Source organism: Plectropomus leopardus, chromosome 14 (genome assembly GCF_026936395.1).
Source record: "Plectropomus leopardus strain MGB_pleo_1.0 chromosome 14, ASM2693639v1, whole genome shotgun sequence".
Classification (NCBI taxonomy): Eukaryota; Metazoa; Chordata; class Actinopteri; order Perciformes; family Serranidae; genus Plectropomus; species Plectropomus leopardus.
Genome location: NC_142189.1, coordinates 1,191,466 through 1,214,064, shown reverse-complemented (window position 1 = coordinate 1,214,064; position 22,599 = coordinate 1,191,466). Strand labels below are relative to the sequence as shown.

The 22,599-nt window shown below is 38.6% G+C and overlaps 1 protein-coding gene across 3 annotated transcripts in view; it reads right to left on the bottom strand.

Annotated features, from left to right (window-relative positions):
• Positions 1-3,194: 3,194 nt before the first annotated feature.
• The window catches only part of sptbn5 (spectrin, beta, non-erythrocytic 5), a 76,084-nt gene continuing 56,679 nt past the window's right edge, over positions 3,195-22,599 (bottom strand). For all 3 annotated transcript variants that reach the window (XM_088087149.1, XM_088087148.1, XM_088087150.1), the window contains 18 exons: positions 21,568-21,754; positions 21,400-21,468; positions 20,138-20,281; positions 19,774-19,970; positions 19,008-19,212; positions 18,197-18,376; positions 17,874-18,029; positions 17,574-17,791; positions 16,415-16,604; positions 16,160-16,336; positions 15,199-15,306; positions 13,367-14,488; positions 13,219-13,287; positions 12,250-12,327; positions 11,621-11,712; positions 10,629-10,745; positions 6,642-6,832; positions 3,195-5,154 (listed from right to left, as the gene is read on the bottom strand). In XM_088087149.1, the coding sequence (XP_087943275.1) occupies positions 5,021-5,154; positions 6,642-6,832; positions 10,629-10,745; positions 11,621-11,712; positions 12,250-12,327; positions 13,219-13,287; positions 13,367-14,488; positions 15,199-15,306; positions 16,160-16,336; positions 16,415-16,604; positions 17,574-17,791; positions 17,874-18,029; positions 18,197-18,376; positions 19,008-19,212; positions 19,774-19,970; positions 20,138-20,281; positions 21,400-21,468; positions 21,568-21,754 (3,634 nt within the window). In that variant the 3' untranslated portion in view covers positions 3,195-5,020. The remainder of the gene's footprint in view (positions 5,155-6,641; positions 6,833-10,628; positions 10,746-11,620; positions 11,713-12,249; positions 12,328-13,218; positions 13,288-13,366; positions 14,489-15,198; positions 15,307-16,159; positions 16,337-16,414; positions 16,605-17,573; positions 17,792-17,873; positions 18,030-18,196; positions 18,377-19,007; positions 19,213-19,773; positions 19,971-20,137; positions 20,282-21,399; positions 21,469-21,567; positions 21,755-22,599) is intronic.

Here is a 22,599-nt window from a genome sequence, read left to right as displayed (position 1 = left end):
AGTTTTGTGGCCCAGTTTACTAAAAGCTGCGGGATTTATTGATAATTTTAACAACACATTGAATACATTTACAGTTTTCTTGTTATTTTTATGCGACAGTTTAGAGTTTCATTTTTAATAATTTTAATAAATGTAAGTTTAATAATTAAACTCTCCGTTTGCTTTTATAATTAAAGAATAGTTTTAACAGAAATACGATGAATGGGCTTTTTAAATAAAATAATATTAGTGTGGAAATACTGAAATAATAATATTAGTACGATTGGAGAAATATAAGGATTATTTTCAACACGGAGGTTATTTAAGGGAAATTTAAAACAAAACGGATTAACTCAAGACCTTAAAGTTTCTGTTTAACTCACGATATATTGGCGGAGAAATCAAATGTTTATTAAAAAGCTTTTGAGTAAAAATAAACTTGTTTTGCTTTCCAGTGAAGCTGATGCTTATTAATATAATTTTGTTTTTTTTTTCTTTATTTCTTTAATCCAAACACAAACACTACAGTCATCACATTATGAGCTCGAGCGACTTTTATTTATTTGAGATCATTTGTAAATTAAATTACGCGTTTCAATGAAAATATAAAACACAAAATATAACCTATTATAACACTATATATAATATTTAAGATTTTTTCAATACATTCGGAAAGTTTAGCACGATTTTGTCGTAATAATCGCAGTAAAACTTTTATTATATATTAATTTCTGATATTGTGATGAGTTTCTCTTTTTAATATTTTTATTTATTTATTTAAAGGTGTGTTTCACGAGTTAAAGTGTTTTTTTTCGTTTTAAAAGCAGCACGTGTTGATGCAGAAGTTGCTAAACTTAATTTTGCATCTCTTAAACTTGACAACGTAAGCGCGTGTGGGTCAAACGGCCTCGCGCGCTGAAATAAAAAGCGAAGAAATGCGCGTGAAGCCGCGGAGAGAAAAGAGGAGAAGAAGAAGAACAAAGTTCCGGCAGCTCAGAAACAAGCAGAAAATCATTATCAGCGCGGCGCCGCGGGGTTAATGGTTCAATCAATGTCAAGCGCTGGAAACAAACCGCTGAGGCGGACAATCTGCCGGCTGGAGCCCGCAGACACGGACCGGGAGCACCGGAGCACCGGAGCACCATTACTGCACCGACAGCGACACCGTGAGGACTATACCAGCAACTACACACACACACACACACACACACACACACACACACGCACGCACGCGCGCGCGCATTATTTTACTCTTATCTATCATGCAGAAAACTAAGTGACTTAAATTGATTTTTCATATTATATTTAACCTTTTCAAACCTGAGCAAATTCTTGGTATATTTTTAGAAAAACCTTTTTAAAGAAAGTATTCTGTATATTTCTTAAGAAAGTTTTTTTTTTTGCATATTTTTTGAGAAAATTTTATGCAAACTTATAAAGACACTTTTCAGTATTTTTTTAAAAGAAGAAATTCTGTTTATTTTGTTTAAGTCCTCAGTATATTTTAAAGAAAGTTTTATTTGTATTCTTAGAGTTGTATGTATTGTTTAAGTTTTATGTATATTTTTAAAGAACATTCTTTTTAGAGAAAGTTTCTTTTTAAAGAAAGTCTTCTAAATATTTTGTAAGAAAATTCTCAGTATGTCTTTAAAGTTTGTTTTTGTATATAATAATAGTAAATTAAAATTAATAAAGTTCTTGGTATATTTTTTCATAAATATTTTTTTTGGTATATTTCTAAAGTTTTCTGTAAAGTGCTAAATATTTTTTATGCATACATTTTAAGAAAGTTCTCTGTATATTTATAAACGTTTTCTGTATATTTTGTAAATTAAATTTTCAGCATGTCTCAGAAGTTTTTGTGTGTGTAATTTTTTAGTTTGTACATATTTTAAGAAAGTTTTTGGTTTATTTTTTTTAAGAAAGTTTTTTGTATAATTTTAAGGTTTTCTGTATAGTTTTATGTAATGTATATATATATATTAAAAGAAAGTTATCTGCATATTTAAGGAATGTTTTCTGCATTTTTTTAAAGAATGTTTTCTGTATATTTAAGGAAAGTTTGCTGTATGTTTTATTTTTTAGGAAAGTTGTTGGTATATCTTTAAAGAAGTTTTTTTCTCAGAACGTTTTTTAAGACAGTTTTTTTTTTTTTTTAACGTTTTTGAATAAAGTTTCTGGCATATTTTTAAGACAGTTTTCTGTGTATTTTTAAATTAAGTTTTCTGTATAGTTTTTAAATAGAGTTTTTGGTATATTTTTAAGTGTATTTTAAATATTTAAGGACAGCTTTCAGTTTTTTTCTGCAGAAAGGTTTATATCTATATATATTTTTTAAAGTTTCCTATTCCTATAATTGTAAGAAAGTTTTCTGTATCTTTTTTTTTTTAGAAGTTTTCTTTATATTTAAGGAAGTTCTCTATGTTTTAAAGACCATTTTCATTATATTTCTAAAGTTTTCTGTATATTTTCAAAGAAAGTTTGGTTGTTTTTTTTTAAAGAAAGTTCTCAGTATATTTTTTAAGAATGGTTTCTGTTTATTTAAGGAAAGTTTTCTATATTTTTTAAAGCAAGTTTTCTGCATATTTTTAAGGAATTTTATTGTACATATTTTAATAAAGTTTTCTGTATATTTTTAAAGACAGTTCTCTGTAACTTTTTAAAGAAAGTTTTCTGTATACTTAACGGAAGTCTGAATATTTAAATATGTTTTATGTGTTTTCTCTCTGTACTGTAATCAGTTGAATATAGGTCAAAAGAGATTTGAAAATCATTGGTTCAGTTTTTATTTATGTCCTCGGTATGTCTTTAAAGTTTTCTGTATATTCTCTGTAAACAGAGTCGGGTTGTATCGATGCAGAGCTGCTACTTATCCAAAAATCTCAGGAGGAGTTTGAAAACTACGATCTCTGGAAGCGGCCTTCCTGTTGGGTTCAGGTTGACGAGATAAATACGACCACCGAATTTTGTTCGACTACATGAAAGTTAAGTTGGGCGCTCAGAGGAAAAAATGAATAATGTAAATATAAGACAAGCCCACTCGCTGTGTTTGACACGATCTATTTTGCACGGCCGACCTTTGACCTCTGCATCACCGAGAGGGAAATGCAGTCAGCGGACGGCCGCGCGGCGGATCAATAACTCGATAACGTGTTTGAACACAGCGTGCTCGGATCCGCTCCGAGAGGACAAAACACGAAGCAGGAAGCCGGCGCTGAAATGTGGAAATATTTAATAAAACATTCAGTGCAGCTCAATGACATCAACGAGCTCATCAATGGAAACATAATCAATCAAACCACGATCAGCTCACACACAAATACAGAGATTTCATCAAAAATCAGCTGATGAAACAGTGACGTCACGTGTTTTGGGATTCAGTCGGCGCGAATGACTCTCTCTCAATCACCTCAATGGGCTTTAATTTCCCCGAAACCTGAATGAAGCGTTTGAACTCCGACGTCTTAATCGGACTCATTATTTTTAATGATTGGCTCATTGATCGGACTGAAAGGAGGCGGCGATGAGTGCGAACATGTTTGGATTTGTTGCTCATTAATAAATAAATGGAGTTTGTTTCCAGAAACGCGGAGTCATTAAGGCGAAGTTCAGCGCGTTGGCGCTCCGTCGACGCCTCGACGAACCTTTTCTGCCTCCAAATGTGACAAATTTGCCTGAATTGATTTGCTGCCGATCACTTTTCAAAAGGTGGAGAGCCGAACTCTTCAGATGGAGTCACTTCAGACGGTTTGAGATCCGAAACACCAGCAGAGCGACTTCACACTAAATAATAAAACACACCTACAGTCACTTTATTAATCTACATACTGATCCTGTTCTCATTTTACAATCTTCATCGTTACAGAAAACTGATCTCCTGTCCTCTGAAATCTGAAAAAAATGTGTTTGATTTCTTTTAAAAACATTAGAACAAAAGGAGGAATGGGGAAAACACACACACACACACACACACACACATATATAATGGGAAAAAAAAGAAAAAGAAAAAATAAATTACTAAAAAGGGTTACGTTTAAGACAATTACATGAAAATTAGTAAAAAAAAATAAAATAAAAAAAAAGTTTTATAATTTTTTAAAAATATTTTTTTAATTTTATTTTTTCTAGTTATAATTTTGTAGCATAATTTTAAATATGTAATTATGATAATTATAAATATTTTAGCTTTTTCTCCCCAAACATTTTCCCAAGTTTTTTAAAAAGTATTCCTCTAAATTAAAAATATTTTTCTAAATATACTAATTTTTTGCAGCTTGTTGAACATTTCTTACCAAGTTGCTTATTGCCTTTTATCTTCATTTTTAGTCCAGATTGTGTATCTGAGTGTAATCAGTGAATTTGCAGCTCAGCTCCTACAATAAGTCTAAAATACACTGTGGAAACTAAATAGTTACATTCAGACTGTTCAGGTCCAAAAATGCTCCATTGAAACCCATTCAAACTGACATTTTTGATCCCACAGCTGAAAAAAACAAGAAGCAAAAATAAAACCCGACAAAAATCTGCTCTGCACGGGAATATTGAAAATAATTCATTTTTTGTGACATCATGACAAAAACCTGGCATTTAAAGGGATAAAATGATAAAAAATTAATAATATTTATGATGTTGCTTAAAAAATTAACTCAATGAAAGTAGAAAATAATATTAATGTATGATATTTTTTAAAGTTTTATTTTGAAAAGCGCTTTTTGTGTGCAGAGCGATATGAGCGTGTGTGATATTAAAGCAGACCCTAAAGGGTTAAAAAATGAACTAAACAGCTAAATTTTGATATAAAGTAAACAGAAATTTAGATTTGTAGCGATATTTGATTTATTTTTTCAAGGTCATTGATTTCCAAGCTTATTCGGGAAAAATCAGCTGGTCAGATTTTAGTGTCGCTCAGAGTTTTCGGTTTTTTAAGGTTTCAGCACTGGTTTCGTTTTTTTCGGAGGCACTTTGAGTCAAATTATTTTCACTTTCACGCCTCTCATGAATTCCTGCTCTGAGCCGTAAACGCAGATACATCAGTAAAGTTTTACTTCTTAGTGAAAAATTTTCGGAAAACGCTCCTCCTCGACTTGCTGCTGCCGTCGTCTGACAGCTGCGGGGTGACGGCGGGGGGAGGAGGGGGAGGCACGGAGGGAGGCAGCGTCTGACGTCTCAGAGAACCTGCAGAGGAGTAACACGGATTTAGTCACGCTCACAGAGAACAATAACCATAAATACATTAATAATAATACTTTTTATCTATAGAGAGCTTTTCAAGGTAACTCTACGAAAATAAAAAAAGATCATAAAAAAATACACAACATTAAAGTTCACGACATGAATAACATTAAAAGCATTAAAATCTGAACAGCTTGAGCTCAAAGGTTAGAAAAGTCAAAAGTAGTGACATGTATTTACTTATTTTATTTTTATTCATTTTTAATCTTATCACCTATTTATTACTTATTTTTCAAAATATGCATTATTATTATTAGTAGTAGTAGTATTAGTAGTATTTCTTTCTTTCGTATTTCACATATATTTCTAAACAACAATCAGTAGTTGTGTTAATTTAAGTGACAATAACTGCAAAATGTTAACATCTGAATTGTCTATAAACAGAGCGTGACGAGGTATATATACTTATATGTTTATATAATATTTATATATATATTTAAGTTTAGGCTCTGTATGTCACCTTATTTTCTTTATGTCTCTATATATATATGTGTTTGCATCTATAAAATCACCAGAGTTTTCATTTTTCACGGATAAATAAATAATAAAAAAAAGGTTTAAAATCAGATGTTTTTTTAATCCACTTTTACAAAATTAAAAAAGAAAACATATTGATCCAAAAACGTTTTAAATGTAGAAATATTAAGTTTTTATAAAGTATTTCTAAACAAACCGTGAGTGACCTGACGTTTGTTCATCATGTCGTTTTGGAGATTTGCTGAGTTTTATGAGCAGGCGTTGTGATGATTTCATCGTGCGATTTTGCGCGGCGGCTAACGGAGCGCAGTGATGTCATCGTGAGCGAACAACGTGATGAAAGTGAAGAGACGAGCCGCAGCTTCCTGCTGCACACAGAGGGAACGATGGAGCTGTTTTGGGTTTTATTTCAGATCGATATGTGTACAGAAGTATGAGAAACATCTCCTGCAGCCACGGAGAAGTTTTTGGGAAAATTCTGTCACAATTTCGGCAAAACACCAAGTTTGCGCGGCACGTAAGGTCAGTTAACCCGGAAAAAGTAAGAACATTCCCTGAAAATCAGGGAGAGAAAAGTCAAAAACAAACAAGCCAAAAAACTCAAAATTAATTCGATAAAGTGCAAAAAACACATTTTTTTCTTTTCTGTATAATTAAGAGAATTATCATTTTCTTGTCATCTTTTAATTAATTTATTTTTTGCAGATTTCTTTTTACTCATTTAGTTTTTTCCCTTTTTTCCTTTTAAAATTTTTTTTAAAGAAATTGAGCCAATTTTCTCAGTTTCAGAGATTTAAATACTCGTAAAAGAGTCTGAACACAGCTCAAGAAATCTGATGTCGACGCAGCTGTTAAAGGGTTAATGTGAGGTGACCGAATGTTGCAGCTTTTATTTTAAAAAAGACGATGCAAACATCGAGCTGCGGCGGCCGGTATCTGAAGGGTTAAACTACCTGCGGCTCCGGCCTCCCCGTCCTCGGGGTAGCGGTGCTTGTTGTAGTACGTGTGGGGGGGTTTGGGGGGAGGCTGTCCCTCTGTGGACGATTGTCTCTCCAGGCTCTCAGCTCTGCTGTCCGCCGGTTTGTTGGAATCGTCCGGAGCTTCGGCCAACTTCTCCAGACTCAGGTTGACCGACGACGCTCTCCTGAACCGAAAAAAGGTGACGTCAGAGAACCGAACGTGCACAAAGCCAGTATGAATAAATATATAAACGTCTCATTCTAAAGTCACGAAAACACAGCAACTCCTACTGTCAGCTGATTTACACTAAAGAAAACACAATTATTAAATCATACTCCATTTCTGACAAAACAACACTGGAGCTTAAAATCCTATTATATATTTTAAAAAAATCTATTTCAGGCATGTTAGACTTTTAAAGGATGACACAGATACCCTGATAAACGCTAAAAAACATAAACTGTAAATAAATAATAAAATTAATTAAATGTTTAATTTAATCAACAATCAATTAATCAATGAATCTATTTGGCAACAAAATGTCAAATAATTGTGAAAAATATTTCTTAAAATTTGTCTTCTGTTTTTTTAACCAACAATCCAAAACCAAAGACACTGAGTTTGTTCTCGTGCACAGCAAAGAAAAGCTGAAAATCTTCACGTTTAAGGAGCTGAAAGCAGAAAAATGTTTGGTTTTTTTTACAGAAAATGATTAAAATAATGATTCAACTATCATAACAGTTGCCGTTTAGTTTTCTGTTGATTGATTAATTGATTAATCGGCTCACAGCTGCAGCTTTAAAGTTATTTTACAAAGATAAAGTGACACAAACTGCTGCAGAGGCCAAAAACGTCTCCTTTTTATAGTCCTAAACACATGAAATAAACATGCAGAAAGTGTATTCATGTCTCCTCTGACTCGTTTCCTCTGCAGAGCTGCAGCTTCCTCTCGGCTGCAGACTGAAGCAGATTCACAGCTGGAGGCAGCCGCGGCGTCGCCCCGAACCACCGTGTGTTTGCCACCATTGTGCACCCGCTGAATGTAATTCGCTTGGTCAAAGAATCTCATCAAAGGAAAAAACGTTTCATTTCTGCGGCCTGGCGCCCACCTGAGAGATGCCCCGTGTCCCCGCCGTGCACAGTTTGAACAGGTGAGAGCCAAAAACTCAAATTACCTGACGCCGCTTGAAGGAAACTGTTCGGTCTGAAACTCCATCAAACACTTCAGCCGTCGACAGACGAAGTTTCTGTGTCCGTGTTCATGCCGCAAAATCATCACGAGAATTTAAATTCTTCTTCTTTCAGGAGAAATTCAGTCAAAGCACGAGTGAAATTAAAAAATATTGATGAATTAAACGTAATTATTTTTTAGATCTGCAACAAAATCACAGCTCAGCGAATCTGAAGTTGGCAATGAGATTAAAATATTTTCCTCATTCCTGTTTTTATTCTGATAAAAACAGAAAAAAAGTTGCTCTCAAAGCCACAAAGTGTTTGAACTCTTTATGAGTTTGAGGCATCAGACACATTTTCATCAATTCAGTTTCGTGAAAATATTAAGAGCTTTTTAACATTTAGAACAAAAACAAAACAAAACTACAATTACCACCCCACGGCTGTACAGCTGTGCAGTTACAGCTGTGCAGTTACAGCTGTGCAGTAACAGCTGTGCAGTTACAGCTGTGCAGTAACAGCTGACAACGCTTCAAACATGCAAATATTGAAAACATGAACGCTGCACACACAGAAGATCTCCACGATCAGCAGCTCACAGATTAATGTCACCACGCGTTGATGTCGACCACACGAAGCGCTTTCACACTACAAGTCACACAGCAGACTGCAGAGCCGCTTCAGACTCCTCAACTCAAAAAGACGTATTATGACTGTTTAAAAAATGACTAAAAAATATCTACCTTTATACATTCAGCCATCACACACACATTCACACACACATGCTACAATTCTGCAAATCAGAGCAAGCTGGTACCCAAAAGCAACATTAAAGGAAGCAGTTTTGCAACAACCATTGCAGCTACCGACCATTGAGTAACTCTTTAACGCCCACAAGATGCCAATGCAACCCGTCACAGCTCAGGAGCCCTCCGAGCCCTGCCTTTATTGTGAAAGGTCCTATCCATTATCGAAATGCTCAAGCTCGAAAACATTTCTCAAAAGGTAGAAAATTGAATTCATGAGAGAAAAAGAAATCTGTTTTGGATAATTAAAGGTTAGCCACATGAGCAAGGGATGCAGAAATCATCTGACCTGAATTGTCACGACAATGGCAGCAGCCAGGAGCTCCTAAAATCTTTTCGCTACTTTTTTGCTTTTGCTCTATTTTTCCGACTCCATGGCCCATTCTGCTGAAGCATGACTTTTTTACGGGAGAGAAGCACAACATCTGGAAAAGTTGTGTGGGGTTTGGACTGAATGCAGCAGACCAAGAGAGGATCCCCACCAACAGCATACGCCGAGCGGCCAGTCAGACCAGAGGGGAGAAACGAAAGCGAAAAAGGAAGAGAGGGAGGAGAGCCAGCATCAGGGCGAGGCTGACCCGACTGACCGAGAGCTGTTCCTCTACCAAGAGACATGTTAACCCCTAACATCCTGCATCAAGCTGTTGCACTGGATAGACAGACCTTGTTCAGAGCTGACAGGACACAAGAGTATTATATGATGCCATCAGCAGCAACCAGTTATAATTGTCATAGCAGACGCTGATTTTAATCAAATCATCCTTCTATTCCAAAGACGTATTAAGAACAAAAAATGAACCTGTCTTCTACCTGTGTGAGTAAGATTCACCACAGGTGTCAGTGCAGGTCAGTGTGGCCGGTGAAGCACATGATGGGCACAGGTGTTACAGACGGCTGAATCATGCATGGGTGACGCGGAGATCACACGCTTTTTACCGCTCACTATGTTTAAATGTTAAAACTTCTGTCAATACAGACATGCCGTCCACATCATTAGCTTGGTAAGATTCTCCACATTTCAATCATTCAGTTCATTTTAGTGAAACCGCGAGCAACAAAGAAGACAATAACACTGGCAGAGAAAACAAGAAAGATGAAAAAAATTATTCTGATTTTTAGGAGGTTTTTTTTTTAAATCTCTTGTTTGTTTTTTAATTTTCTCTCTTGTTGCTGTTTGTTTGGATTTTTTATTTGGCAAATTTTCCGGTATTTTATGTAGTTTTTGTGTAGTTTTTAAAGATTTCTTGCTAATCTCTACTTTTATTTGTTGTCTTTTATTGTTCAATACCTTCTTCCCATGTTTTAGGACAAAAAAGGGTTTTAAACAAATATTTGATTGTATTTCCCATCTTATACATATATATATATTATATCTATCTGTTTATATGAATGGAAAAGTGAGCACAGGTGAGGATAAGGAGAGAGAGCAGCAGAGGTGGAAACAAGCGTCAAAGCTCAGAGTAAAACAACTTTGTAGCAAAGAAGCTGCTTTTAAGGAAAGAAATGTTTCTGTAAACACAAGCTTAAAGAACCATTTCTTCTGTAAACGTACAGAAACACAGGACCGCATCTCAGCGAAGCCGTTACAGGTGAAACTTTTCACATTACTCGATGATAATTCCTGTCCAAACTTACAGAACCCATCTCTCATTAACGACACAAATTTACCGGCTGACTGAGCTGTCAGACAAACATCCGATAAACAGACTCGGATTCGTCTCAGGCCTCAGACTCTTTTTTAACCCAGTTTCTCAACTTTTCTCCAACACTCATGAATAAATCCAGAAAACCTGCGATAAACATTTATGCTCAAGTTGAAACATTTTCAACCCATAAAAACAAGTCTCGTTCTCACACGTTTCCACTGAATCTGTAAACACACCGAGTCTAAAATTCAATCCACAGCTCTAAGTTTAGGATGAAACGTGTGTGTGTGTGTGTGTGTGTGTGTGTGTGTGTGTGTGTGTGTGTGTGTGTGTGTGTGTGTGTGTGTGTGCCTACCCTGAGTCGTCAGAGTCGCTGCTGGCAGATTCGGGGCCGTTCTGGAGCTTCTTCACCCAAAGCAGCTGCTGTTCTCTGCTGGACGCTGCAAACAGGTACTGACTGCCATCCTGCAGTCTGACACACGCAAACACACAACGTAACACACACAAACACACAAGGTGACACACACAGACACACAACATGACACACAGACCCACAACATGAGTTTTTTTCAGCATGAAAATTATACATGCATTTGGATTCACAGAACCCAATTTTCAAAATGTCACAAACTCTCGTCGACCTCAATACAGCATGTTGTGAATATGTGTGTGTTTGTTCAAATCTGCAGAACATTTTTTTTTTTGGATACCAAACATTTGTTGAATTTTACACCTTGCACATAGATAAAGCACTTTGCTCCATGCACTTTATGTTATACAGTTTACATTGCTTCCTTTGCCCTCTGTATTTTTTTTCTTTCTTTTTGACTTTTTCTTTCAGAATCGGAAAAACTTTATTGATCCGTGGGAAGGGGTGGTGGTCTGCAGTTCGTTACAGTCGCTGTGAGATTATCACAGTAGAAAACAACACCAGTATATAAGAACGTAACATATAAATTTCTTTCTTAAAATGTCTATTCTCTGTTACCTGCCAAGAGACCACTGATCTAAATTATCAGTCCTGCTAACTCGCCATATTTACATTTCTATTTTATTCTGGTGTTCATAAAAATGCTGTGTCTGTAATAATAATAATAATAAAGTGTGAATTTTGGAGCAATGTGTTATTATTATGCAGCTGATGCTGCATGATACAGTTCATATTTGTGAGGGAACGATGCATCCATAAAACATGCAGTCTGTTTGAATATTTCCATCACTGTAAACACGTCAAGTATCTTCCATATTTTACTGGAATATTCACAATTCATACATGCAAAAAAAAACCATGAATAAATTCTAACTTTAAAGTCACTGAAGGAAAAAGAAAAGGCTGTTGTCACTCACATGAGTTTGAAAGTGTTCTCCTTCCTCCTGTAGAAAACGTTCTCTCTGCACACCGAGCCATCCATGCTGATAGGAGGCCACCTGGAGGTCCTCTGTGGACACACACACACACACACACACACACACACACACACACACACACACACGGGTTTCATTATTGAGATTATTATAGTGTGACTGAAGACATTACACTGGGGAATCTTTCTGTATTAAATAAAATCTTCTCTTTGAATACTTAAAAGTCTCTTATGTTCTGTTTTAACATGAAATAAATCACTCAAGAACAAGCCTTTGGTTTTGTGTGCACTATTTTTTCAAATTTAAAATTCATATATCCATCAGTAAATATAACACTCTGATGCTGCATCAGGTTTAAGGTTCCCACATGAACAAAATTTAAAGTTTATGTTATAAACAATAAATTATACATCGACACTTCAGAGCCATGTCACGTCAACAGCTACAAAAAATACATTTAGAAGATAAAATAATAATAACATATAAATAATATAAAATGAATTATGCAAAAGGTTATCAACAGAAGAAAAATCTGATTACACACAAGAAACTCGCACAACTTTTCTGAAGTTTTCGGTGCTTCAGTTTGATGTTTTGAGTGTTTTCGGTACCTCTGCAGCAGCTGCTCTGTCTTTAAACAGGCTGAGCGTCCCTCCCTCCAGAACAGCAAACACCTCCTCCCAGTGCTCCTGCAGCAGCCAATCACAGAGAGGAGACACGCCTGTCAGCCAATCACTAGCACTCTACTGTAATCACATTACATTAGTCTGTAACTAAGTACCGTGACATGCTGCTGTTTCAGAGTCACTAATTACGTTACGGTAAGTATTTAGGGCTCGACCACGAACTGTGCAAGGAGCCTTTTGGATTGCAAGGAATTATTATTTTTCTTCCCAATGAATCGCATTTTTGGAGGCCTAAACATGCCCAAAAACTCACGCTGGTTTTGGAAACAGACGTGGCAAAATGGCTCCATGGTGCCGCCTAACGTGTAGCTCCAGCGCCCAGTTCAACCGATGTTATCGGAAATCGGTATGCTTATGTATCATCCCCAAATGCACAAAAAAGCCTCTTGAACCCGCCCCCCAAACCCAACAGGAAGTCAGCCATTTTGAATTTTGTGCTGATTTTTGGCGATTTCGGGCCTCGTACTTCGAGTTCAAATGTGGTGTTTTCAAACTAACCCCTTGCTGATCAAAAGTTATCAAAGGTCCACGCAAAGCTTTTACTGTTTTTCCGTGGCGTGACCTAACATTTTGATGTTTCTCCATAAAATGGGAAATTGTTGTAACGTTGGTGAACATTGTCGGATCTGTCCGACACTTCAGAGGGTTAAAAAGAGTCCTGCCCTGAACACATCTGTGTGACAATATTCAAACCTCCTCGTCAACAAAACTGTTGCTGATTCTGGAGCTCAAAGATTAAATTAAACTCCTTAAAATAAAATTTGACTCGCTCCGTTTTAACTTGAAGCCGCTTCTTGTCTCTTTGTGTTCATGAAGTTTCAAAATAAAAGTCTCTCTTTCGACTGACTGTAAAGTCACTTTAAAATCTTCTCTGTCCTGTCTGTTGTTTCTCACCTTGTTTCCTCCTTGTTTCAGTTTGATCTCCAGCATCCCCTCCATCCTGATTGGCTGCTCTGCTGTTACCTAGCAACACCACAAGTAAGTCAGAGAGCAGCAGTCAATCAGCGTTCAGTAATAATGACGTCATGGCGGTGAGTTTTACCTCCGGCGTGGAGCTGGCGTCTTCCTCCGGTAGATCTTCCAGCTTCCCGTGTCGCAGTGAAGGAGACGGAGGCAGCTCTCGTGTTGGAGGAGCGAGGTCTGCTGATCCGGCATCCTGCTCTGTGATTGGTGGAGCAGTTGGGGAGTCAGGTGGAGTCACCTGTTCAGCAGGAGGTGGAGAATCAGGAGGCTCGTTGTGGAGCGCCTTCCTTGTCCGAGATGGTGGCGATTCAGGAGGATAACGTATTTCTGCAACGGGAGGAGGTTCAGTGGGAACGGCGAGCTCTCTGATTGGTGGAGGTGGAGGTTCAGTGGGAGCAGCGAGCTCTCTGATTGGTGGAGGTGGAGGTTCAGTGGGAGCAGCGAGCTCTCTGATTGGTGGAGGTGGAGGTTCAGTGGGAGCAGCGAGCTCTCTGATTGGTGGAGGTGGAGGTTCAGTGGGAGCGGCGAGCTCTCTGATTGGTGGAGGTGGAGGTTCAGTGGGAGCGGCGAGCTCTCTGATTGGTGGAGGTGGAGGTTCAGTGGGAGCAGCGAGCTCTCTGATTGGTGGAGGTGAGTCAGGTGATGTAGCGGGTTTCTCCGGGGTCTCGGATTGGCGAGCATACGTCGGAGGGATCCTAGGCTTTGGAGCCAGAGGAGGTTTGGACCTGGGACGACGGAGTCCCTCAGGAGGTGAGGAGGAGATGAAGGGTGGAGGTGACGGAGGACGTTTTGATGAGGAGGAGTCAGGTGATACTCTGAGGGGAGCATCTGATTGGCTGGTTCGACTCCTCCAGGGCGTCACCGTGAGAACGGGACTGGCAGGAGGACTGCTGGTGTTCTCCTTTGTCTCCTGTCTCCTCCTGCTCACACTGAGATGTCTCCTGGAGTCTGGGTGGAGGGACGGGCTGGGTGGAGGACTGGCAGGAGGTGTGAGACTGGGCGTCCTGGTGTCCAGCATGGATCTGATGGTCCTGTCAGTCCTCCTGCCGCTGCTGAGGCGACGGACGATGGAGGAGGACGAGGAGGACGACAAGGAGGAGCGCGAGGTCTTTGGGTCAGACGGTTTTCTCCTCAGAGACGAAACTCTGACTGGAGGCTTTCTGTCCTCCGTGTCCTCGTGTCCATGAAGTCTCTTCTCCCTCTGAGAAGACAAACAAACTTTAGAGCAAAAAAAACAAAACATAGTGTTCAAGAGTTTTAGTTACAGTCAAGTACGGAAGCCGAGAACAGCCGCGTTTGCAAATATTTTTAAATGCCGTTATAATAATAATAATAATAATAATAATAATCTTAATTTTGTAGAGCACCTTTCATACATAAAACACAGCTCAAAGTGCTTAACATGCAAGAGTGCTAAAATTTAAAACCTAACAATGTATAGAAATGTAAATATTTATAAATATGAAAAAAATTGAAATTAAATGAAATAAATAATAATATAAATAGAAATACTAATATAAAAACTTTAATATAAAGTAAAATAAAATAAAATAAAGTAACAAAATAAAATAATAATTATACAGTACATGAATTCCATAACTCTGGAGATAAATTGCAGACAGGCCAAAGGTGGAAAACATATCAAAGAAATATAAATATAAAAGTTATATTAAACAACAAATGTAAAAACAGTAATGCATGACCAGTATATAAACATCATTATTTTGTGGGTGACGTTGTCCTTTAAATCAGTTACTAAAGTTGTCCAGACGAGCTGACGTGCGATCCTGATTTCTGATAAACGAAATAAAACTAGGAAGCAACGGTTTGTTTTCTGATGACGCTTTGATTTAAAAAAAGGAATTGAAATTGCGGCCGATCCCCGCTTCTGCCGTCAAGTTACGGACCAACCTTTGTTTTCTTCTTCTGCAGTGCGACGAAGCGCTCGCTCTGGGCCTGGATCATGGCCTCCAGGTCCTCCTGCCTTTTCAGGAGCTCCATGACGTCAGAGACCGAGTCCTGCAGGAGCGTGAAGAAGCACACGAGTCACTGAGGCAGACGGTCTGAAAGGTGTTTCTGTATTTACATCTGTCATTTGTTTACTAAGTATTTCAGCTTTAACAGCCCTTTTCAACATCGACTGAATATTTATATTAAAAAAGCAAACATTTTACTCTGAAAACCGTCTGAATTGATTTGCTATGAATTCACCTTTTTGTGATTTTTTATTTCCACAAACTTAATTTCAAATTCCAAATAATAGTTTTTATCTAGAATTTTAAAGTTTTCGGAGTTTGACCAATAGAAATTGAGCAACCTGAATCTTCGTAGTTTTTAAACAGCGAATAAGAAATGTGGCCATTTTTGTTCTTTTGAAATTTTGGTGATTTTTAATTCAAATAAAAAACCGACCATTTTCTTCCCATAAAAACTTAGCCACAATTTTTAAAGAAAAAAAATTGCCTTTTTTTTGATGAATTTTTTTTGTCATTTTTAAAGAAAACATGTCTTAATTTTTTTCTTTAAAACCAAAATGAAACAATTTATCACAGCCAGAAACTGTAAGGACAGAAATTCTTGTTTGATTTTCAAATTTTCGACTGTCCTTGAACACATCAAGCATTTTAAATAGGTTTGTGAAATAAAATTCAATGACTTTTCCAAAACTTTCAGAGTATATTAAGTTTTCCAAAAGTTTTACAGGCCTGGAAACTGCTATTTGCAAATTCCATGACTTTTCCAGGTTTTTGATTAACCCTGTCTGTGTCTCTGCTGCGGCTCCAGCTGCTGACAACTTTAACTTCCTGCTGTCTTTAGTGCGCCAGCGTCCACCTGTCCCTTCTCACAGTGTCTCCTCCCGGTGTGGACATACCCCGAAGTCTTTGGACGTCAGCGTGTTCTCGTAGGAGCTCAGCCAGCGCTCGGCCTGCTCCAGCTCCCTCTGCAGGAGCGAAATGTCCCGCTCCTCCTCGTACAGCAGCCTCGTCTCCTCCCAAACCTTCTGCACCCGCAGCTCCATCTCCTCCAGCTCAGAGACGCGCTCCTCCACCTGAGAGGAGACAGACGGACGGAGGTCAAGTCAAAGGAGACACGAGGAGACGATCCTCGGAGACTGTGGGAGTCTGACCTCTGAGGACATGAAGTTTCCTCCCTCTGTGAGACGCCTCCCCCCCTCCCTCACAGCCTGGGACTTGCTGAGCTGTCTGTCCATCTGGACACGGTACTCTTCGTGTTTTTTAATCAGCTGCTCCAGGTCGCCTCCCTCCACGCTCAGCGCCTCCCCTCGGACCAGAGACAGCACCTCCCTCAGCCAGGACCTGAGACACACAGACAGACAAAGAGACAGACGTCCTCTTTCATCAACACACAGTCTCTCTGCTGCTCTGCACATCCTGTTCCAGTGCAGAAAAGAGTCTCCCCTCTGATTTTTCCCACACTCGCTACAATTCAAATATTCAGGGTCGAGTCCAAATTAGCACACAAAAAAAAAGAAAAATGGTTTAAAAACAAGATATTAGTTTGAAAAAAGTGCAAACAAATATAATTACCTTAAAATTAATAGTATAATTATTTTTTCTTTTTTGTTTTTTTCTATTTATTTATATATTCAAATATCATTTCATTTCAAAATTATAAAAAAGAGAGAAAACATAAAAACAAGAAAATGACCTTAAAATTAGCAATAAATAAATAATAAATTAACAACATGAAAATTATCAAAAAAAGGAAAAAAAGAGGGAAAAAATAAAATCAATGACCTGAAAATTAGCAATGAATAAAAAAATAAATTAACAAGAAAAGAACCTGAAAAAGAGGGAAAAACAAATAAAATAAAAACAAGAAAATAATGCTAATTTACACAGACATATAATGAATTTCTGTAACATAATTTTAAACATAAAATTCTAATTATAAATAGAGCTTTATGGACATTTTCCTCCATGTTTTTTTGTTCAATAAATTGTATCTTTATAATTTTACGTCTTTCTCCTTTAAAAGTAAAGTAGTAGTCAGTTAATGATTTGTTTCAGGGCATTTTCCTCTCACATTTTTCTGATATCTTTAATAAATTTTCGGAGGTTTCAAAGGATTCGATGCTGTGAAATGCAGCACAAGAGCTGATGGAGATCCAGGTTTCAGAGGGTTAAATAAAACCTTAAAAACTGATGCTGCTCTGGTGTTCACACAGAAATGTTAACAAAGAAATCACAAATCTTTGAGCCGTCTGTCTCCTCGGCTGAGGACATTTTGTGGACACAGAGTAGAGAGATGGCAGGAGGACCTACATGAGTTCAGTCCAGTGGGACAAGTATCTCTGCACGTCCTCGGCCTGGCCCAGTCTGGCTCTGCGCTGGGACGCCTTGTCCTGGATGCTGGTCCAGCAGGCCTCCAGCTCCTCTAGCCTGTGAGAGACGGCGGCTCTGACCTGAGGCTGCCGTCGGCTCAGAGCCCGGCCCTCCTCTCTGCTCCGGGTCACCTCCTCAGAAATCAGGACCAGGTCCCTCTGACGGGGGACAACAACAGGTAAACGAATCCTAAAAACAAATCTTCGACAAACGCCCCGTCTCCTGTGGGCTGTTTCCTACCTCCAGCGCCTCGTGTTGTCTCAGCAGAGCCTGGACGGAGTGCAGGTCGTGGTCCTGGTCCTCTGAGTCCAGCACGGCCTCCTTCTCGGCCATCCAGCCCTTCAGCTCGTCCACGTCGTGGTTAAACTGATGAACCTCCCTCGCTGACTGCAGGTTCTGCAGGACACAAACTGTTAACCCCTAAACCACTCAGTCCCTCTGCAGCACTGATACTCAACGTCCTGAAATCCTGTATGTGTCCTGTCGTGGTCCCCAAACAAAGCCCACTGCGTCTCCCCGCTCTACATGCACCTCATGTCCGCGTGTCGCTCTGCCGGCTCTACCTGCTCTCTGCTCCGGATGCTGCGGTCGAGGTCGTCCCACAGAGCGCCGAGGGCGTCGTCCCTCCGGCGCGCCTGAGCGTCCCGCTGCAGCCCCCGACCCAGCTGCTGCACCGAGGACAGCCGGCTGCGTCCCAAACCGGACACCTCCGAGACCAGAACCTCCAGCTTCTTCTGCAGGACCTGCAGGAGGAGAGAGGAGGACAAAAAGAGTTCCCAAATATTAAATGTTGTCTCCATACAAACTAACAGAGTCATTCAGTTTTAAAATTGTTGTCATATTCGTTTTTTTGCCATATTTTGCCATTTTTTAATAACATTTCTTTCATTTTTTCCCTATATTTCTGTTTATTTTTGCCATTTCTTTTCTTTTTTTGGGCCATATCTCTTTTTGTCCTATCTTTTGATTTTCATTTTTGATTTTTTTTTTTTTTGGTCAAATGGTTTTCCAATATCTTTTTTGTGTTTTTGTGCGAGCAGGAGTTTTCTTCTTCATATCTTTTATTTTTGTTTTAAATTCTTTTTTTTGAATGTAATTTGTTACTGTGTCTTTAATGTGTCACTGTACTTTGATGTTTAAGCAAAGTTTCCTCTTGGGGAAAGAGTATATCTTGTGTCATCTGATTTATCATCTTTTTATTTTTTGTTGTTAAGCATGTCGTGACCTCTGCTCTTCAAAGGCGCAATATAAATAAACTCTACTTACTTCATTTTATATCTAATAAAAGTGAATTCTAAATCTGAAACAATGCGATCAATCAATAAATCAGCAAAATAATAATGAATCTAACTGTTGGTATTTTTTGTGACTCACCTCGACGTCTTCCAGGTCTTGTCCACAGTCTTTGGACTCCGCCACGGTCTTCTTGGAGGTCAGCCATGTTTGTAGTTCTTTGGCTTCTCTCTCAAACACGTAGAGGCGGTGCTGGTCCTCCAGAGCGGCGCGGCGAGCGGCGGAGAGGCGGAGCAGAGTCTCAAAGTGTTCAAGGACACCTGGGAGACACTCACTGACAAGGTGGCTGAGACAGAGACAGGGACACAACTTTATCATTGTTACCTTTAAAATAAATAAAAAAAATAAATGTATATGCATATATATAAAAATAAATGCCACAAATTGCAAGAAATTAGTAAAAGGTGACAAGAAAATGCAGTGAAAATTAGTTGGTTTTTTTTTAAAAAGGGGAGAATTTAAAAAAAAACAGTGAATATTTATAATTATTATAATTAGATTCTAAAATTTTGTGACAGAAGTAAGTTATCGATTCATTTCAGGTCTATTTTTTTTAAAATCTTTTTCTAATTTTCTTGTAACTTTTTACTTATATCTTATTGACTTTTTGGGTCATGTCTCGTTAATTTGCTCATTGCCTTCTCCGCATGTCGTTCAAAGAAATTAAATCACTTCGCTCAGGTGTCAAAGGGTTAAACCCCCCAAAAAGAACTGATGACAGTAGCGTTAAAGCAGCGGATCGATCAGCAGTATCGGTAAGAGCAGTTAGTATCATTAAAATATTAAGGATACTCATACACCTGCTGACACGTGTCTGCAGAGGTGACCCCGCCGTGTGTGAGTTCACCTGTTGGGATGTCTCAGGTGCTGCAGAGACGCTCCGCCCTCCTGCAGCGTCTCCACCGTCCTCCTCTGGTTCTCCAGCTCCACGTCCACAGAGTCCAGCCGCCTCAGCAGAGCCTCCGTCCCCTCCTCGCTCCTCCCACAGTCCCGAGACTCCAAACCTGCTCGCTGCTCCTCTAACCACAGCTCCAGCTCTGACACCTACACACACACACACACACACACACACACACACACACACACACACACACACACACACACACACACACACACACACACACACACACACACACACACGTTCAATGACAAACATCCTGCAGAAAAAACCTCTCAGTTCTGCAGGAATAAACTCTTTATTTGTATTGTACCTCGGAGAGGAAGGTGTGGATGCTGAGCGCCTCCTGCAGGAGTTTCCCCTTCCTCTCCGCCTCCGTCAGCAGCTCCTCGTGGAGACTCTTCAGCTCCTCCACACGCTCCCGGATGTCGTGAGATGCAAAGTGACGACCTCTGACCTGCAAGGGTCAATGTGATTTAGTCATGAAGAGGCTGTAAAAGTCCTCTTCACCTTATTATTTAATTTATTCTTTATTTTGATTTATTAGATTTTTACCATTTTTTCACTATTACCATCTCTTCATTGTTATATTTGTTTTGTCTTTATTTCTATTTTTTTAAAATTAGAATTACTAAAACTTTTTGGTTTGTTTATTTTTTACTACTACTATTTTTTTATGTCGGTGTATAGAAGTATTTGTGTACTGTTACTGTAACTTGTCTGAAAATGGACATTAAAGTGTAAACACAGAACTAAAGATTCATGTATGCATGTATGAAAAAACAAAAAAACAAAAAACTGCAAAATAAAAAAAAATAAAACAATATTAATGAAAAAATGCTGATTGCAGTTCTTTACTTCTTAAAAAATCTGGTGGATTTTTAAAGAACAAATTTTGGCAACATTTTTTTTCTGTAACATTTTTGGTGCCAAAAAGCAAGAAAAACGTGCTTTTTGGTTTAAGAGACACATTTTCTTTAAAAATCACCAAAACTGACAAAAAATAAAAGTAAAAAAGGCTGGATTTTCAAATATGCGATGATCCTTGAACACATCCTGTGTTCTTGTGCAGGGTTTTGTTTTTTTTTTTGTTTATTCAGCTTACATTATATTCCATTTATAGGATATGCATTTTAAGTTTATATGGTGTATTGTAATTTGAGCTGCTGGACACCAATCAAATTTCAAAACTTTCAGGGTTTATTTAGTTTCCCAAAACTTTGCAAATTCCATGACTTTTCCAAAATATTTCAGGGTATATTTAGTTTTCTTAAACTTTGCAAATTCCATGACTTTTCCTTGTTTTCATGAGCACATGAACACAGTTTATGATAAAATATGCATTTTTTTTAAAGATTATTTTTAAGGCTTTTATTGCCTTTAATTGACAGGACAGTGTGAGCGTGAAGGAGGGAGAGTGAGAGCGGGAGACATGCAGCAAAGGGCCGAGGCCAGATTTGAACCCACGGCCGCTGCAGCGAGGACACAGCCTCTGTACATGGGGCACCGCTCTATCCACTGAGCCACCGGGCGCCCCAAAATATGCAATTTTAAAAGTGACTGACAGCTCCTCACCAGACTATGCCCCGCCTCCTGCACTGCCTGGACCAATGGGGCTCGGCTCGCGATCTCCTGAATCACAGCCTGACAAAAAAGAAAAAAAAAAAAACCCGTTACATGTCCTCCATCCACTGAAGTGATTGTTCTCATGTGTCCCTGCTGCAGTGCATTGTGGGTGCGTACCTGGTGTTTATGGAGCAGCTGCTGGCCGCCGCTCAGCGAGCTGCCCCACTCTCTCGCCGTGACGGCGGGCAGTCTGTCGCTCAGCCAGCCCACCTCCTCCTCCAGGTCTCTGTAGAACTGGAACAGAACCTGCCAGGCCTCCAGGGTTTCCCTCCGACTCTGCAGGGGCTCCGACAGACTGTTGTACCTGACGGGACGCAGGACGCCACCGACGTTAGCACGCCGCCATCATCAAACACCTCTGAGCATAGTGTTAACCCTTTGGTGACTGCTTTAATATCACACACACTCGAATCGCTCTGCGCACAAAATGCACTTCTTGAAATCAAGCTTTAAAAAATATTCTACATTAATATTATTTTCTACTTTCATTGGGTTTATTAGTTTAACCAACATCAGTCCTAATCATAAATATCAAAGAAAAAAAAATCAGAATTTTAACCTCTTAAATGCCAGGTTTTTGTCCAATGCCGCTATGTTTAAAAAAAAAAGAATTATTTTCAATATACTACATGCTACATAGATACAATAATTAGCAACATTGATTTTTATACATTATTATTTTTTGTGTAGTGTCAAATACTCACATATCGCTCTAACCCAAAAAGCACTTTTAAAAAAATAAAGCTTTAAAAAATCTTATATATTAATATGATTATCTACTTTAATAGTTTCTTTTTTAAACAGCATCAGTCCTTATCATAAATATTAAATATGCATCAATTTCCAGATTTTTAACCCTTTCAATGCCAGAATGTTGTCATGATGCCACTATGTTTTTAGATAAAAAATAAAATAACCATTCTCAGTGTCCTCCTCCTCAGTGTGTGAGTGTAGCTGCTGACAGTCTGGGATATGTCAGTGTGTGAGTGTAGCTGCTGACAGTCTGGGATATGTCAGTGTGTGAGTGTAGCTGCTGACAGTCTGGGATATGTCAGTGTGTGAGTGTAGCTGCTGACAGTCTGGGATATGTCAGTGTGTGAGTGTAGCTGCTGACAGTCTGGGATATGTCAGTGTGTGAGTGTAGCTGCT